This window comes from Rhea pennata, chromosome 5 (genome assembly GCF_028389875.1).
Source record: "Rhea pennata isolate bPtePen1 chromosome 5, bPtePen1.pri, whole genome shotgun sequence".
Lineage (NCBI taxonomy): Eukaryota > Metazoa > Chordata > Aves > Rheiformes > Rheidae > Rhea > Rhea pennata.
In genome coordinates, this window is record NC_084667.1 from 34,259,883 (window position 1) to 34,279,204 (window position 19,322).

The 19,322-nt window shown below is 43.7% G+C and overlaps 3 protein-coding genes across 3 annotated transcripts; 2 read left to right on the forward strand and 1 right to left on the reverse strand.

The window, feature by feature from the left end:
* Window positions 1-1,534: 1,534 nt before the first annotated feature.
* ASCL3 (achaete-scute family bHLH transcription factor 3) lies at window positions 1,535-3,467 on the forward strand. The gene has a single exon (XM_062577140.1). The coding sequence runs from the start codon at window positions 2,595-2,597 to the stop codon at window positions 3,147-3,149; it is 555 nt and encodes a 184-aa protein (XP_062433124.1). The 5' UTR covers window positions 1,535-2,594; the 3' UTR covers window positions 3,150-3,467.
* A 2,525-nt stretch (window positions 3,468-5,992) lies between these two features.
* On the forward strand, window positions 5,993-12,998 carry C5H11orf16 (chromosome 5 C11orf16 homolog). The gene is given in 8 exon segments (XM_062577350.1): window positions 5,993-6,159; window positions 6,939-7,098; window positions 8,766-8,994; window positions 9,707-10,369; window positions 10,861-11,048; window positions 12,780-12,814; window positions 12,816-12,872; window positions 12,908-12,998. Coding segments are annotated over 8 exon segments (1,590 nt in total).
* Window positions 12,999-14,109: 1,111 nt separating this feature from the next.
* On the reverse strand, window positions 14,110-18,599 carry AKIP1 (A-kinase interacting protein 1). The gene is made up of 5 exons (XM_062576786.1): window positions 18,495-18,599; window positions 18,139-18,216; window positions 15,822-15,935; window positions 15,448-15,498; window positions 14,110-14,537 (listed from the first exon to the last, which is right to left on the reverse strand). Exons 1-5 carry the CDS (start codon window positions 18,597-18,599, stop codon window positions 14,394-14,396), a joined length of 492 nt encoding a protein of 163 aa, XP_062432770.1. The 3' UTR covers window positions 14,110-14,393.
* Window positions 18,600-19,322: the final 723 nt, after the last annotated feature.

Below are 19,322 nucleotides of genomic sequence, written 5' to 3' on the forward strand. Positions count from 1 at the left end.
TAGTTCAATTAGATCTTATGACACTGTCATAAAATCTAATATCAGTTTAATCCATACTCTCATTCAAATGTTGATTTGTGTGTTCAATGTAACGGTAAATCCTTAATCAAATTCTGATTGATATATTTAGACATTGAAGTACAGAATTCCAATAAATGGAAGTACTGCTTCAGCAAACTGCAAGAGGATGCAAACAGGAAGTGCACAAAATGCATTCCTGATTACTTTCTGAGGTAATCCAGTTGTGCTCAATAGAGTTTAAGAATTTCTAGTCCTCACTGCCAGGATTTGTTGCCATTATAGGTATGATGTGGGTGGAAAAGCCAAACCAGAAATGAGCAGATCTAACTGTAAGCTACTTTGCATGTTGTCAATTGACTATAAATTACAGTAATCATCGACTCAGCGGAACAAGCTACATAATTCAGGTAAGAGGCTTGCATATTGCTGCATCTAGCAATAGGTCTTCACTGAATATTGTTTCTGTAAATCACTTTTATCAGCTATTCAATACAAGTGCTTCCGTAGCTTTTTAATGACTTATGTTTAGTATGACCTATTATTTGATTAAATATGATGTATGAAAAATGGAAAATATTAACTTCTCTTCTTTCCTTAACATTATTCAGATATTATTCATCAATCTTAAAATAGCATGTCTTGTTTCCTTAGATTTTACTTTCATCTGAAGATTGGTGAGTCTGCAGTCTAATAGGAAGACAATTCTAGCAGTTGAATTCTAGCACTCTGTGCAGACAGTAAGGTGGCAGATTTTGTGGAATGCTGTTGTCCCACGGAAGTCTCGGAGCTAAGCAATCAATGCTGCAAGTATCCCTTTTGGGGGGGGGGTTTGTTGTATTAAAAATACTTTTGTTTTAAAGATGTTTTTGCTATATAGCAGACTTCATTCTGTGATGATGTCTTTACATCAAGTTACAGTAGAAAATAAAAAGAGAACCCCAACATGATACTAGTAAAGGGAAAGAAGCGTCAGTTTTTAAGATGTGTGTTACTCTTGTATAACAGCATGCTATAAATGAAAACTCGCAGGATTTCTGTATTGAGATCCATTGCATTAGAAAAATGGATGACACTGGGTACGGACATATTTTGAAGGAATAGGGTATGAGGATAGGCCCACAAAGAATGGCAGTTCTTTCCCTATTAAAAGTGAGAGATATGGTTAAAATCTCTCCACGTCATTATGGAGGATTAAGGGAATCCCATTTGTGTTGTGGAGCTCTGGTCTGAACATTCGAAGCTTTGTTCATGTTCTTTTAAGTAGAGGAATCTGTCTTTTTAGTTACTTAATGTTCAGGTGGCTTTTCCATTACAGAGGGTGTAATGTAGGTGTTTTTACAGAGTAATGTGTAGATGAGAAAGTGAATGGTATGCAAGAGCATGTCTGGCTGGATTTTGTGTAGGCATGTATTGCTCCCCATCAGGGAGGATGAATCACACTATATATATATATATTTTTTTTTCTTTAAGTTAACATTAGCTATTCTACATGTATTTTTAAGTAGCTATTAGGTAACAAAAACATCATTACAGAATGCTGAGATTTAGCTGTTACATAATGCTGTTGGGAAGGCCTGTAATATAGCTTCCTATGAGATGCTGATAAGTTATCTTTGTAGTAAATATGTGTGATTTAAGTAGTTACACCTGCTATGTTGCTCTGAAGAGACGGTATGTGTTTTTAGTGGGCCACTGATTTACAGGTTTTTAGCAATGCTCTAAGCACTGTGTAGAATCCCTTCTCCTTAGTAAAATAGTTTATAACTGGATGAATGTGATCAGGATGTGGTGGGGTTTCTTTTGCTTTTAATATCAGCTAATAAATGGATCTTCTTGTAATCACATCAATAGTGTCATATTTAGTATTCTGTACATGTGTTTAATATACAGGTAAGTGCAGGAATGTGGGGACCCAGGGAAATATAAGGTTTAGCAAGAATTCATGCTTTAGCCTGGGCATAGTACTTGACAGGCATAAAATTCAGGTTGAGATCCTTCCCTGCAAAAGCTTTCCATCTACTATAGACAATGAGCGAGACGTCAAATGAATAGAGAAAAAAAAGTAGTGTGCTGTGCTGTGGAAGGCTTTTAGTAAGAGTAGGAAGTCTCTTACTGGATTTTTTGGTTTAATTTTTTGGAGGCAGGAGAAGGTACAGAGAACATCTCAGATGTTAGAGCATCTTTTTTTTTCTGAGGTACAAGTTTTGGTGGAATCTGAGCAAGCAAGATCTGTGTGGGAAGTATAAAGGAAGTTCCCCTTTCTAAATCTGAGGTCAAGGGAGACTTTGCTGTGTCAAGGGAGGCTTTGATGGCTTTATTTTCTTAAAATCTATAGTGAATTTTTATGTGTTATTGGTTTGCACCCTCCTGTGTGTTCAAATGGAACATGGTCTGCTCTATGTAATGATCTTGCAACATCATTCCAAAATGTTGCAAATGCATTAGAAGTCTGTCCTGGAAGATGCCAATAATGCCAAGTGTTGCTAAGCCCAGCTGAGGGGGGGTTTTGTTTTGTTTTGTTTACTGTTCAATATCAGTTGTTAAACTTACGCAATTACACATCTCCAGATTAAATGCAGAACCTGATGGATGGCAAAAGCTACTGTAACTTCATGGACAAGTTGTCCATCTGTAGTGACACTCAGCACATACAGCTGACGAGGTCTTTCTGTGCAGACCCTGTGGTTACATTTCATGTGTACCCAGAAGCAGCAAACCAGGTCACTTGCTCTGAAGATCTGTCATTCCTTCCTTTCATGTCAGAGCATCTCATCACGGAAAGCTTCTACAGTGAGTCCTGCACCTTTCCCTATCAACTGCCCCGCTCCAATTACACCAGAAGCGAGTACTCCTACGGGCCAGCTTTCATCAGGAAGAGGAATGAAAGGGAAAGACAGAGAGTTAAATGTGTTAATGAAGGATATGCCAAACTGAGGCATCACCTACCTGAGGAATACTTAGAGAAACGGCTCAGTAAAGTAGAGACGCTCCGTGCTGCGATAAAATACATTAGTCACCTGCAGTCTGTTCTGTACAGTGAATCTGCGGTGCCAGAAAAGAGGATCACGGAACCAAGCCAAGCACCCAAAGCGACTAACAAACAAAACCAGTTTTTGAAGACTATCTAAATTCTTCCAAACCAAGCAAAAGTTATCCTGGCCAGGAAACTAATAGCCACTATGTTATTAATGGCATGCATGTCCTTGGTGCATTTTAGGAGCAGATCGTATCACACATCAGTATTTAACCTGAATAAAAGAGCTTTAATTTCACATATACAGTTATAAAAAAGGCAACTGAGGAAATGACATCTGAGTGGCTAAAGTTAATTCATGTAAATTGGAAAATGTCTACAATTGTTACCAAACCAAAAAGGCATACCTATACAAGGAAAGTAACTATATACCGTCACACCATACATGTTTTTAAATAAAATAGAATTTTTCCTCTGGTGGAACTGGGCTCTTCGTTTTCAGTGATGTTAGCGGTTACCTCCTGCATGCACTTTCTTGAAGATTTTTGTTCTAATTGCCAGTGTTTTTGCTATAAAACAAGGAGGACTTTTAAAAAGTCCCTAGCAGTGTTGTTAGAAACAAACAGAAAGGATAAATCGATTTGGGGAGGGGGGAGGAGAGCAATTCTCCAAAGCATGGTTACAAGCTTAGGAAGAGCATAGTGTCTTGCAAGTGCAATTCTATCTTTTTTTTTTATTATTAACCGATACTTTTATTCGTTTAAAATCTGTTGGCTTGTCTAAATTTCTGTTGAAAACTGGATTCTTCCTTAGCTCTTCAGTACCCTTAGAAGTTCCAGGACTGCTCACACAATACAGTGTGAAGAGGGTTGGCAAGAGCAGGTCTTAAAAAATTATTTTCTGCAATGGAAATTCTTCATCATTTTCACTGATAATGGTTGAGGACTGCGGTGGTCTTTTTTCTCTCTAATCTGTTTCTTTCTGTTGCCTACTGACAGTTTCAGCCAAGTAATCTAGAGCAGAATTAAGTGAAATGGTTAAGAATTTAGCTCTGACTTGCAAAGTGTTATAAACATTTGCTGTATTTAAGGGCTTTGTTTTATTGATAATAAGAAAAATGCAGCTGACAGCATGAGAGTGGTTAATAGGTGGGTAGCAGAATGCAGCCAGTCATCTTCTCTGTTCTGTTGCTTTTATAGAAGTGATTTGAAAAATGCCTACAAAATGCAATTAGTCTCTTCACACACACACACACACACACACACACACACACACAAGAAGAAAATTCTAGGATTTATTAAGGAGGAAAGGAGGCTTACAGATCACAGCAGAGATTAACAGGAAAATTCCTGCATGACTATGACTTTTGGCATTTTTTGACACTCGCTTTGAAGAAAAAGGGGAGAATTTCTGGATTTTTTCCTGTTACTATGAAAAGGGGAAGTTTGTGAGGTGATTTGACCCCAGCTTGTCTCAGCTTCAACCCTTCTGTCCACTTTATAAACAAATATATTTGTAACATCTGTTTTTTTTTTTTTTTTTTTTTTTTTATCACAGAGTTTCTTATAATGTTATTTTGGCCATAAAAAAAAAAAATACATAAAAAAGAAAAAAGGAAAGAAAAAGAAAAAAGAAAAATGCTAGAGGACACTATATCCTCTCCTAATCCATTCTCTGCCCCTGGCAGACTTTAATGGAATAGCTGGATCAATAGAATTGTGGGGGGGAGCTCGAATTTGTATAGATAAGTGGTAGACCAATGGTCACCTCTATAGTTGTATTCCCTCATTGTCAACCGTTAGGATCAACACGTCAGTTCCTGTTAGTGAGGACTATGGCAACCTCCTTAGTAACCAGAGAACAGCAGCAGCAAGTGGTTTCTTCAATTAAACAGGCAAAAGGGCAAGACATCTGCATCTGGACTACATCCAAAGTGACCAGATTTAGCATTATCAATAGCTGGTAAGTTCAAAATACCTCTGTGTTTAAGTGCTTGGAGCTATCCAGAAAAATCTCATAAAGCGTTACAGATTACTTTTGCCACTGCCGTTTTATAGGCAAATAAGGGGACCTGGTTCTCAGCAGTTACAGCACTGAAAAGGCTTGCAAATGGGCTTAAATGAATTGACACTTGCATGTCTTTGGAAAGCATTACTGATGAAAGCTTAAGCTGTATTTTTTGAAAGTAAATTAGGCACTTCAGTTTTATATCTCATTGAGTTTCCTTTTCAAATTTTACTGTAAGCATACTAAACATCTCTAAGCAATATAAAAAAAATAGGGTGGAACTTTGTCTACTAAATTTTTTCAAATTACCAGAGATAACATCACATCATGAACCTCACTGTGACAGGCTCTGAATAGTTACCACTTGTCAAATCTGAGCATCTCTTTCTTTCTGATGGCAAGCCATAATCTTGCTGTTATAAAACATGACAGGACAGCCTGAAGATTAAAATATTTCTTCTTAATACATCACTCTAAATAACACAAGTAACAGGCAACTGTAATCTAACTTTACATTCAAAAACAGTCACATTTACTCAATTATGTCAACTCCAGCTGCAGTTTTTGCAATAGCTTGTAAAATAGGGAAGGTTTGGCTGGGACAGTGTAGAAAGAAGCTTTTAGGGAGAGCACAGGGGTAAGGAGGGCTGAATGTTACAGAAGGAAACAGAAGTTGGAGGCAGGATATTGTTTTTCTGGAGATTTTCATAGCATTTCTAGTTTCTTCACGTGTTTTTGTCACTTTACCATGTAAGGGGTTGAGAGCCTGAAGATCACTGACGTTGATATGGGTTCATCTGAAAAAAATTCCAGTCTGGATGTTTTGCATTCTTACTTTTCACCAACACTGATCAATTAATAAAAGTTGTTGAGCCCTGAGGTACAATGGAAAGCATTTGCTTGTGCTGGAAAATGCCAGTGTACTGTCTGTGTTCTTCTCAAGTACCACCAAATCGTGATTTAGTTTTGCAGGTAGCTGCTCTTGCAGGAATGGCTCGTTCAAAAGGATTTCTGCCTACAAATCACAAGTACTGCAGTGCGATGACAGCTCTGGACAAATTCTTGTGCTGCAGTGTCATATCTGCCGCAAGCCCCTGCTGCAGGAACTCTTTGGTAGTGCATCCTGCCTGGATCACTAAGCCCCTCATCCCCTGGAGGTAAAATTAAGTTCTCATATGGATCTGTGATTTGTTCCTTTTCATGGCATCTAATAGGATAAAACATACTGGAACGTCAGATTTATAAAACCTGACCGCTATTTCCTGCCTCCTCCTCAGCAATTATTTAGATGGTATTGACTAAAATGATTTGCTAACTTGGAGATCACGAAAAGCAAAGCCTGAAGTAATCCTGCTATCAAAGAAATACACCTCTGTACTATTTAGATAAATAACAGCATCTTGTATTAGCAGTCATCTTCTGTGAAATGGTTCCAGTGCTTTGTGCCAGGGATTTTTTTTGTTTTGAACCTGAACCTGTCATCAACCAGCAGCTTTATTTTTCACTTTTCTACTGATGTTCCCTGCATTAAATGCCCTGTGATAAACCATCAACTACAATATTCGGGTGCATCTAAGCTGTGCTCTGTGCTGCAGACATGTCCTTTCTCTCTCCTGCTCTTAAGATTTGCCATATAAATTGCAAAGCAGCTAGTGTAGGTTATGCTAGCCCGGGATCCCAGCATCTTCCTAGCACATGTCTGCTAGACCCCAAGCCTAAGAGGTTTGCAAAAACAGACATGGGTGGATCTTTCTCAAGATCACGGAGTTCCCCCCTGCATCATTAGATTTTTTTCTCTTTCTTTCTACTCGCTGTGGCCTGTGGGAATGATACAAAATCAGGCACAATGTTCCGGTTCTCAAAGATTGTAAGATGTCTTCAGCCGACCTATAAAAGTTCTTTTCTCTCAGTGCTGACCCATTTTCTTTTATTTAAGGTGCCAATGGATTAGCTGCTGCCTCCGTTCCTCTCCTGTAGCGTGCAAGAGGCCAAGCGTTTCAATGAGATCAGCTGCTTTAGCTAGTAACGGCCCTGTTCTGGTGCGAGGGGAACACGACGGATTTTATTACCATGGTACAGTAAAAGAGGAGCTAGAGGTGAGTGACTGTTGCTCTGGGGGGTCATGTTGGTTTCTGGAATACAGTGTCCGTAGTGGGAGGCAGATCTATTCATTGGAGGAACGAGGTGGGTCACGCGCTGAGCTCTGTCAGAAGAGCTGGGTGGAATTCACTGTGACTGCGTGGTTCCCCTGACTGCGTCTCTGAGTGCTAGAAAAGACCGAGTGTGGTGGACATAGTCCACCAGCAGTCACAGGAGCTATCAGAAGCTCCTCACACGTCACAAGGGGTTCAGCTGCTGCATGAATTAGAGAAGAGATTGCAAGGGCAGCCTCTAGTCATGGTTATGTTGATGCAGTGCATTAAAAACCCCATAAAGGGGCTCCTAATGTGCCTGAGTCCAAGCTGTCCTCACCCGCTGCTTAACGGCGTGCTGGGCGAGCCTGTTAGAGCTGAGCAGCACAGCCACCCACGCTGCTGTGGTGGTGGTGATCAGCTCCCTGCTCTGCTCAGCCTCCTTTCTGACTGCATTTCTGTGAGTTAGGGGGCTCGTGCCGGGGCTCGTGAGCTTGAGTGGGAGCTGGGGGCCTGCCCACCCGTGTGCAAAGAGCAGCAGCTGTTCGTGCCAGAGGGGCTGCTAAATCTCTCTCCTTGAAGAGGCACCAAGAATGTTGTTATCTCTAGTTTAGAGACTTCATAAAGCTCTTTCATCAGGCAGGGCTATCGTGACTGTTGTGCTCCTTGCTGGGATTCTTTGTCCACTGTGTTACTCTAACTCAAAGTGGGCTTTCAGCGTTGCGTGCACTGCTGCTCCCCTCCACATCTCCTGAGCTCAGCTGGGAGATCTTTGCTTTTAAACCCAAGGTTATTGCCCCCAGTTCTTTGTTTCGGGGAAGCTTGCCTTTTGCCCCTCTTGAACATAACCTGTGAGCGTCCTCAAACCGTCGGTTCCTGGTGAGAGCCGTGTTGCCGCGCGCCTCGCGAGGAGAGGCCGTCTGCTTTGGTTGGTGCGGGGCGCTCAGCCAGATTCAGCCAGTGCTGATGTTGTTGTGAGCAGTGTACCAGCTTCTGTTGTGCATAGACACATTACCATCAATAGCACAGGAAAAGCCTACGTGTGTTATGTATACACTTCCAGCTCGAGGCAGCTACAGACCAATGGCACGGGGTCTTTTCAGAGATGTTAGTGAAAACGTTAATTCACTAGTTTGTTAGCACTTCAAACTTAACAGAAGAAAGCCCATTCTTTCTCGAGAACAAGGCAGTGCTTCATTTCTTTGTTGACGGAAAGCCTCTTGGCAGGCCTCGATTTCAATTCCTCAGAAAAGCAGGGAGTTAACATGTAAGGAGGAAGGACTCGGGCTTGACTAAAGAACAGATTTGAACAGGTTCAGTGTCCCTTGTTATGTGGCGCACACAGTGGGTTTGCAAAATCCAGTCGTACTCATTTGGTAGCATTTCATTGGGGGAAGAAAGTACAGATCCTGGCTGTAGTCAATCTGTAAGTCTGCTTTTAAGTATGCTCCATCTGCTACCCCGTGAGCATCCCAGGGCACTCTCCAGCCGCCTTGATTCAGGACTAATATCACACACTCTTTAGTTAATGTTTAGGCTTGCTGGGTGCTCTGACCCAGCCTAAAAAGCCACAGAATGGTTTGCTAATGAAGTGTTTTTCAGAGAAGCTCTTATTTTGTTCCTGGTAACAGAGTGAAAGAGGAATGTTCCTGGTAGAGTTTGCCAGACCACTCGTGGCACAAAGAAAGTGTCCGGTTTGTGTGCAAAAAACAAGCAAGGATGATATTCTGGAATATATGAATGGTATGAAGCACTCCATACTCCCTGGAGATAAAGTGCTGGCCCCCTGGGAACCAGACATGGTGAGGTACGGCCCAGGAACTGTCCTCACAGGCATTGAGACGCGGGATCCCTTACGAGGTAAGGAAGATGCTGACCTGTTCTTGCTTGCCTTGCCCAGGAACATGAGTGAAATGGTCAGAATAAAAACAGTGGTGGTGCTGGAGCACCAGTGAACAGTTGATAGTTTGGTGTTTAAAGCTTCCAGGAGCTAATGTGACTTGCTAATAGACCCCTGCATGTAACCTCGTTAGCTTACCCCTAAGGAAGCCTGCACCTATAGAAATGTCATCTTCCGTCCCCAGTGATGGTTATTTCCTGTCTGCTGTGTGAAGGACAACTGCCTTTTCCCGAGGGATCTGAATGCAGCAGCTCTCAGGAGGCATCCCGTGTGCTGGAAAGCTCGTTTTACTTAATGATTCACCCCAGGGAGATTTTATCACCCAAGCATGCGATTTCAACAGCTCGTTCATTTTCCCATGCTTGACAGTCAGGCTCCACTGACTTATCAAAATACTGTTAAAATGTTCTCTGAGCGGCACTGTTAACTTTGGCAGCAACAACAAAAATTACTCAGTCAGCATTTACTTGCTCATTTGATGAAAAATCGAGAGGAAAGATGCTGTCGTTGCGCTGAGTGTCCTAGCTGCCACGCCACCTTTGATGACATTGCGACGAGGTGTTGCAGAGTGAGGGGATAGTTGACTCAAAAGTGTGTGTGTGTGTGTGTGTGTGTGTGTGTGCGCCACAGGCAGACCAGCTGCTTAAGGCTGCTTACCTTCTCTCTCAACAGTCTCAGAAGATGAAGAAATTATGGTCCAGTTCTGGAACAGCAAGAAAGTGAAACTCCCACTAGGTGTGGCTCTGTGGATCCCTCCTAGCCTGTGGGAGAGGACCGTAGAGATGATCCACATGCCCTTCACCAGCAGATTAAAGCCCAGAGAAAATCCTAACACTAACTCTTGTATTTTTTCCTGCAGTCCTGTAACAGTCCCAGTTCCTCTTTGTACTGTAGATAGCCTCACTAACCACGGCTTGCCCTGCTCACTCTGCTGGCCACATTTTCACTATCACTGCAATGGTATACGCTGCTCATCAGTACATGCAAGATGCATCTGCTGCTGCCATCCCCATACTGATGGCTGGTGGCCTCTTCCTTCCCAGTCTTTGGTCCTTCAGAGAGAAAAAGAAGAGGCAGAGCCCAGCAGCAAACCCCCTTCACACCTTCTAGACCTGGAAAATCCAAAACAAGGAGCAGCAGCAGCAGCTGCTGCATCTTCCCTCTCTCCTGACTCAGAGCGTAATCTGGAGCTGTTCCCCACCAAGAGCACTGTGATGGACAGTGCTGTTAACACGGACTCCAGTCTTCTTGAGAAGCCCAAGCTAAAGGATTCTGCGAGACCAAAGTGGAAATACTGGAAAAGGAGCCACCACAAGTCCCATCCCAGCAGTTCAGGTACCTTTGAACGAACAAACTCACTCGCTCACAGGGAAGAAGCAACCAGAGGGAGATAACCAGTGTGCTCTGGTGCCCCCTTCAGCTGAGCAGTCGCTTAGCCTGTAGTTAACTGCTATAGAAATTACAAACTTGCGTATCAGCCTCTGATGCAATACATTCCTCTCCCCAACACTTCTCCTGCATGCTAGCTCTTCTTTTGGTAGCTCATCCAATGGAAAACTACCACAACAACGAATCACCTCTGGGAGCACAGATATGCCACTCTTGAGTTCCTTCTCTATCCTCTTCCCCTGCTTTTTATGAGGCTAACTTCTTTATCAATTTTCAGAGCTAGTCCATGCAGAACAAATCAATCAGGGGCGGGGGGGGGGGAACCTCCTTTCAAGCTTAAAGTGCATTTTCTTCTCTCCTTAAATGAATATTTCTCAACTGCAGTTCAGGTTTTATTCTTCATAAGTCTTAGATGTATACAATTTCACTCCCTCCAGGAATCAGCACTCACAGCAGCTCACATGCAAAGGGTGAGCCGGGACCCAAAGCCGTCGCTGCTGTGGACAGGTCCTGCATTACCCCAGCAAATCAAAGTGCGATGTTTGAAATCCTCAAGCAGCCTCCCCGAGGGCAACTTGCAATGAAGGAAATCTTAACCCACCAGGATTTCAAGCCATCCTCGACGGTAAGGTAATCTGTATTAATACTGTATTTACTTAAGCGTTTCATTTGTCTGAATGGAAAAAATATTCTTGTTAACTGTTTGGGGCGTAGCTGGAAAAATACATTGCCCCAAGTCAATTGCCTGCTAAAGCCATCCTCCAAATTTGTGATGGGGAGGGAACTCCTCTACTACTACCACAGAACAAAAACAATCATATAAAACCCATCTGTGCGAGTGTTTGACAAAAACTGTACCTTAAGAAACCAGCCAAATGCCCATTGACATCAGCCCAGTTAAGCCTAGTGGGAAGTGGGGACTCCTATATAAGTGGCCCTGAAAATGGACAGCTCTGACTTTCAGCAGCAATAAAACACAAGAGAAGATAACTTATGATGTGCAGTAGCTCCTAGATGCAGTCTGGAAAGGTTCTGGGCTCTGTTAGTCAAGCGCTGATAGTCACAGCCTTTATTTCTGAAAGATAAAAATACCTATTTTTAGTGAACAGTTTTTACTGAGTATCTTCTCTTCCTCCCTGACAAGCTGTAGGCAAACACAGGATTGTTACTTTAAAGTTAGAGGATACAGAATGAACAAACCGTATCACCGACACCCTCATTTCAAGGCTTGCTTTCTTTCAGCCATCAGGCCCCTCCTGTTTTAGAAAAACCTGGAAAAGAATCAATTAGAACATGAAGACTGAGCAAAAGCATCCACTGAACAAAGGAAGGAAAAAGCTGGCAGGAAGAGGAGGAACATGAAAGACAATGGCAAACTGAACAGGGAAACACTGCTCTGCACAAGAACACCATAGGTACCACGAACTATACATCGTAAATCATGTATTAGTGCCTCTGTACCTTCATTTTCTTGCTACTGTGAGTTGACTAGAGAGTAAAACTTTGAGCTTGCTAAATTTGCATGATTTTCTTCAGGAAAAGATCAACCTGCTAACAGCGTGACTTAATGAACACAGAATATACTGGAATATACGCTCTACTCACAATTATACATGTTAATTTTAAGCAGAGACCTACAAACTTATTAATTGTATGTCTCCTATTGTATTGTTTAAATGATCAACATATATGCACGTTATATGCTTTTGTAACTGGTCCATTTTTTCTAGGAACATGCAATTTTTATGTCAGTTTGAAACTCCAGACAGACATCCTGTATGTTAACAGGTGTCGTATCTGTGCACAGAAGTGACATGCTTTGCCTTTCGGCACAACTAAAAAGAAACCAGAGTGTCTTCGTTCTAGCCCAGACCTGCAGGATAAATCACGGACACAACATGTCCATACAGTAAGAGGACATACCTTAACAAAAGCTAAAGGCCATTTAACAGGAGTGAAAGTATCTGAAAGTTACCTAGCTCGCCCTTGAGGTAGCTGAAGTTCTGTCTTGTAACACAGAGAGCATCCCTGACAACTTGATTATCTCTTGGAAATACGCAACACAAGACTGGTAACAAACAAGCGAGGATGGAGAACAGGCTTTTCACTTGGCTGATGTCCTCCCACTGCAGTCAACAGAAAACTCCCGCTAACTTTCACAGGGGGCAAAGTTTAGTCAAAGCCTAACAGCTTCTGAAAACCCTATGGTCTTAGTGTAACGTATTTGTATTTCAGTAGAAGATTTCGTAGTAGTACGGAAATTATGTCATTATTAAAACCATAAAACCATACGAGGCAGGTGAACTTTTTTTTTTTTTAGACTAGACTTCTGAAAGATTTGTTTGCTGTCCTCCAGGAAGGTTTTGCAGCATCAAGAAAACAAAGATATGCGAGAGCAAGACAGAGGCAAATGCACAGGAGAGGACAAACGTGAGGCTACAGACCTTGTCAGGAAAGGACAGACAGGAAAAGAAAAAAACTGCCAAGAGCTCACTTGCAACAAAGCGGAGAGAGACATGATCAACAAGAATCTAATGACTGTACAGCTGATGAGGTTCAGGAGTTGAAATTTTAGGCAGACTGCGTGCAACTTTTACTCAGGCAACTAAAGGTCTATGATTTAAGTGCTCTCTCTGTAGGCAGCTCTCTCTCTAGAATAGCTTTGTGGATAACTGCCATTTTAATAGCAGAGAAACTTTCCATCCACATGGGACTTCAGCATCCTCATTATTAACTCTAGAGGTTGGCTAGTGTTGCATTAAATTCCTAATTATTTGGACCTGAACTCTTTACAGTTCTGGAAAGATTGGGTAAACAACTACTAGTACTGAAAGCTTAAACAGATGCAAAGCAAGAGTCTAATAACTCTCCAATTTGTTTGTAGTCCTCTGGAGTCAGCCAGAGGAATGCAGCATAGTAATTTCATTTTGTAGGAAGCCAGAAGGAATAGAGCAACAGTACAAGCTGATAGCAGAAAGTATTTCTTGCAAGATTAAATAAAAACAAAAGAGAAAAGTAACAAGAGAGTAAAGGACATGCTACTGTGGATACAAACAACAAAATGCTCAGAGTCAGAATGCAAGCCACTGAATTTTATATCCCTGTCAAAAAGTTAACTGAAATCTTAGTAACAGTAGCTAAGATTATAGATGTACTGATCATGTGACTTATTCTAACTGTGCAGTCCGTTTCTTAAGGAGATATAAGCATCTAGTGAGTCTCATTAGTGGGACTGCTTGTGTTTTTAAAGCATATTAACTCAGGTAAGTTGGAGCATGCAGTTGCTCAGTAGCACTTTCCTCTGCAGGAAACACAAGGCAACTCAGGGTACCTTACCTCCTACAGAAAAAGGGCAGGTAACTAATATTTAGTCTAGGCAAGAGCCTGCCTAAGAGGTAGGACATGTCTATACTGAACATTTGTCAAATATTTAAGCACCTTCTTGAATCGCAGTCCCAGATAGTGCAGTTCATTAGCACTTTCCTTCTTTATCAGAATAACTGAAGTAGAGATATGTGGTATTTTGTGAGCCAGATTCTTAGCTGCGCTAAAATTAGTGTCAATCCACAGAAGCTCATGCACATCTGTATTCATACTGCAGGGATTTTGCTCTCTGTGTTCAAGAACATGACACAGATTTCCTCTCTGAGGATAATACAAAAGAAGCTGTCATCACAAAGACAAAATTGTGCTTTACTCCACTGATTGCATCTTTAATTGGAATTATACAGTCACATAATTGGAATTAAGGCATACATTGTAAAAATATTTATAAAATCAGTGTACAAAGTGGGCTGTATATAATATACATGTTTGCATTAAGTATAAAACAAATATACAAGCCATAAAAATGCAGATCCAAAGTAGAGAATACTGTTAAAGTGCTAAAAGAGGAGAAGATATGCGTAGTTCATCATATGCATTAAAAGCCTAGTATTTTATTCCAGTGATTGCTAAGAAACAACAAACATCATAGAACAAAAGTTAAATCAACACTTTGTCCTGCACTGACATTGACCACGTGGGTTTGTTTTACCATGTCCTCTGAGGTTGCTGTGACAGAATAGGTGCCAGGAGAAACTTCAATGTAGATGTCTTTGGAAGCCTTCCTGGTCTTTAAGGAAAAAGTAAGGGTTTCATTACTGATTAGTGATCTTAATTTTCCCCGCAAAATAGACATTTTGAATTTTGTTAGAAAAATTACATTTCAACTGCTGTACAAACCTATTAAGATTTTTCAAAATATTCAGGCAGCATGGCAGTAATTGTAAAAATGTTCCTATCCCATAGAAAAATAGCAAGTACCATATGCAGTCTTGCATCTAATATTTTTATCAATGGTGATAACCAGCATGCTGTAACCTGACTCACAAAACTGAAACTTGTCAAAATAAACACTTTCGAATACAATCCTGGAAAGCATCCATGCAACAAGGTACTCATATTAATTTGTATGGTGGTACAGATTCCGTGTTTCTCATCTTTTGTGGCTTAGATGCTCCTAAAATTGATGCACGGAGTTGTTAGCCTATGAAAAACAGAAAGGTTTTCCTCTCCTTTGAAGAAAGGAGTCTTCAAAGAGACTGTATCAGGGCCAAGCACAACCGGCTAGCTAACCGCCACACGCCCTTGCGGCATGCCTTTCTTTAGCACAGGAGGTCTGCGAGGAACACAGATGAGGCGAGGCAGGAGGACAACAGGATTATTGCTGTCGATGCAAATCAAAGGGAGCCTAAAGATCATTTCCTCTGCTTGATATTCTGTACCGATCCAAAATATAAAGTAGATTTAGTTAATTATGTGCCAGACTGTTATGATCTGGTTTATAACTGTGTAAGTCTCTATATGCAAATCCTACTGCTCATCTATACCCTAAGATTGTGATTGTATCAATTACATCTCTGTAATATCTTCCGTGCCATCACAAAATCTCCATGCTTGATCATAAGTTTTCAACTACAGTTTGATACAAAATGATAAGAAAATGCCTCAATTTAAAATTTAAAATCAAATTATAAACTTACAAGTTGTTGACAAGTTTTAGGTTGACTGGACACTACAGAGGCTGCATTTTTCTGGAAAGAGAAAGATACTGTTTTCTGACCATACCACACAAACGGTATAATCAGCCCTTGAAAGAAGGGCTGCTTTAAGCCTGTGAAACTCTTCCCCTCTGCAGGAGGGCTGAAAGGACACTGATTGGTGCCACTAGGAGTTTACTGTGCCCCCTCCACTGACTGAAAGGCTCACGTCGCTCCAGACTTTCGTGTATCTGATGTCAGACTCCTTCTGTCTAAAGGTAAATTTGTGTAAGCAAGTATCACAGACTTTAGATGGACTAAACTGCCCCACGGAAAAGGAAAGAATAATCACTGGGGGCAGGGAAGACAGCACTTACCTCTTCTTGTGCAGCCTCCAACACTTTTTCATCTCCTTGCCTGCTGTGGTATCTGCAGATATGTTTGATTTCATGCTCTTTGCATCTACAGGCTGGCACCAAGCTATAGTACTTCTGGACAGCAAATGGAAAGGAGAATATTAGGTAGAGAAACATCCCAACCATCCTCATGACAACTCCAGATCCACAGCTAAAGGGGGAACTGTGCAGCTACTGACCTTTTGTATCAGTCTCCTGGCTCATGGATATCAGTAGCCTTCTGGGGACACTGGAATAAAAATATGCCCTGATGTCCACAGGACACCGTGCCGTCAGCCCTGGTTTTAGATGCCTGTCCGCCTGCACAACACACGGGGCCTCCGACATGTCAGAATTTAGTTCACGGAAACATCAGACAGCGACTGCTGTCTTGTCTGGAGCAAAACCGAAAGGACCGCTGCGGACACGTCTGCCTGCTCAGGCCCTTCAGGCGACGCGGGCGGGGGAAGGCACAGCCTGGCGGCCCCCACAGGACGCACAGGCGAGCTAGGCCCTCGGCGGCAAGCGAAGCGCTTTGCAGCTTGGCCAGTGAAGATGGGTTCCTCACAGGCAAAAGCAGCACTCCACAAGCAGAGAGTGTGTCAATGCTGAAAAACCAGCTGCGGGGAAGCTAAAGCGCCTCAAGGCTGGCAGCAGTAGCACAGTGCCATTGCGGACTGCACTGCACTGCACAAAGTCCTTTCCGGGCTCCCTTCTCTCCTGCCCACGGCAAACGAAACGCTGGAGCCCCGCTCTGCTGCCCTCGGCTGTCGCCACCCAACCCTCCGCAGGGTCACCTTTCCGACCAGAGGGACCAGGACGCTCCCAGACCCCTATTCCACTTCGGGTGTATTTTCCTTCTGTCTGATTGTCAAGAACGCTGGCAGCAATTCTCACTTCCAAATCTATTGCTCCACTTTAGTCCTTGAGGTTATGCGTGTGTCAACCAACTTGGCTGTGTGTACTGTGGCTCGCCGTGTCCTCACGCCCCGAAACACCTCAGGTGCTGTGAGCTACTGGGAAACACCTCAGAGAGCGTCAGCGGGTCACAGGGGAGGAGCTGGGTTCTTCACATCGTGTCACACAGCACAGAAATAATCAAATGTCAGATTATTGCATCAATATCCAAAGCACCTTTTTGTAAGAAACGCGGATAAGCTTTGGTTCCTAAGTGATCCTAAAGAACTCAGCCTAAACCACGTAACTTAAATGATCAACCAGTTGCCTTCAGTGGCAATCGAGTGCCTGAAGGATTATGCTCTGCTGTAGATTTCTATTTACCTTTGTAAACTATCTAAGCACTTATGAGTCAAAGGATTCCCCCCATCCCTTTATAACTCTTCTTCTGTAAAGATGATGCTGGAAGGAGTACCATCTAGGCTGAGGCAAAAATTTGGAAGTCGTGCACCTCTATTACGGACTCTCAACAGAAATACAACAAGGTTTAGAGACTCCTCTTATGTCGCAGAGGACATACGGACATAAGAGGACATTTAATCTTGTGTAAAACTGTTCTACTGAAATTGTTTTAGGATTAACTAGTTACTGTTTAGGTAGCACCTTGAAATAATCAAGGTGTTACTTAAGAGATAATCATCCAGTACACGTAGAGCTACTGTTTTCTCTAATTTAACTGAAGACCTAGCCTCCGTTATTAACTCTGCAGATAACACGCTTCCTGCTGCATAATGACAGCAGACCCCAAGGGCATAGGTGGTGTAAATTGTTACAGAGTTTTTAGAGATTTTAATCCAAGCATCCCGCTGCAGGGTTTTGCTCTGAGGGAGGAGCTGCCAGAGACCAGTTCCCCGTTCCAGTGTCCCCAGAAGGCTACTGCTATCCATGGCCAGAGCTCACGTGTGGCTGCAAAACTGCACTTTCACAGCGAGCGCGTTCCAGCGTGGAAAGAGCGGAGCTGTGGTTCTGTGCGTCTCACCTCTCAATTTCTGCTTATCACAAACAAAGACGTACTATTGCCGATCCTCTTTATCCAGGAGAAACATCCGAAATCAAAAAAAAAAAAAAAAGAATTGCTTAAAGTGATAAAAGAAATGTGAGACTGAGCCATGGCAGATGTAAAAGGGGGAGGTTAACCTTAAATCCGGAGAGAACATGAATGACAAAAAGCAAGCAGAATTATTTCTACTTTGCCGGGGTTCACGCTTCCCTTAACCCTCCGCCGGCGGAGTGGAGGCGCGGGAGCCCCGGCGGTGCCCCGCGGCAGGGCGGGCTCCGGCACGGCGCTGCGCACCTGCGCAAACGGGCCCCCCGCGGCCCGCGGCCGGCTCCAAGCCCTCACCTCGCACTGCCTCGCCGCCTCGCTCAGGAACGCCGCCGCCGCGGCAAACGCGGCGCTCAGCCGCTCCGAGTCCTCCTCCTGCAACCAAACGCTTGAAGTCACAACGCGGCGCTACGGCTTGCAAACGGCGGGAAGTTCCGAGGTTCTGCATTTTCGGTTATTTTAACTCACGCAAACGAGCCCAGCTGCGCACTACGGCAGCAGCGCGAGGCGGCGGGGGCACACAGCGGAGCACCCGCTCGTGCGGGAGGCCGCTTCCGGGAGGAAGCCGCCCCGTGCACCCCCGGCCCCGGCGGGCAGCGCGTCCCGCGTCCCGCGTCCCGGCCCGCTCCCGCCGCCGCCGCCGCCGCACTGACCGGAGCCGCGGTCGGGTCCCGCGCGCGCCCCGCGCGCCGCCGCCGCGCGCGCTCCAGCACGGCCCGCGCCAGCCCCGCCGTCCGCGCCGCGCGCGCGCGCTCCATCCCCGCGCGGCCCGCGTCACAATGCGCACGCGCCGCGGCCCTGCCCCTCCCTCCCTTCCACCCGCCGCACCCGGCTGGGGCAGCCGTTAACGGGCGCAGCCGTTAGGGGACGCTGCTGCGGCGCTATTGAGCGGCGCCTCGCGGTGGGTCGGGCTCTGCGCCGTGCCGTGCCGTGCCGTGCCGTGCCGTGCCGTGCCGTGCCGTGAGGTAAAGCAGCAACTGTCCTCGGGGTGGGGGAGGGGAGTTGAAAATGCTTTCCTTTAAATTACTGGCAGTGGTTAGGGAAGCTAAGCTTGTGAGACTGTTGAAGCACCAAGGTGATATTAGGTAGTTCTCACAGCCTGGCTGAAACCAGAAACACAGCACAGAAAAGTCAAAATTTGCCATTTCAGGCTTGACATGAGATATAAACATGGCGCAGATATCTTGGCAGCCTTGTCTGGTGATTGGTTTCAGCATGCCGTAAGGGTTTATATCTCAGCATACAGACCCCTGAAAGACCTAATGCTGGGTCATACTGGTGCTATGCTGGAGTATGACAGTGGTGCCACCATTTCGAAGGTATTTTACACTCTCTTCTGATGGCGTGTCTAATGGAAAGGTATTCTCATTCTTTAATTTACCAGGCACAAAATAATAATTACAGTATCTAATGAGAGATGTATGAGTGAAACAGGGATTGCTAACAGAGGAGTCACCAGCCAGTTCAGGTCATTTGGAAAC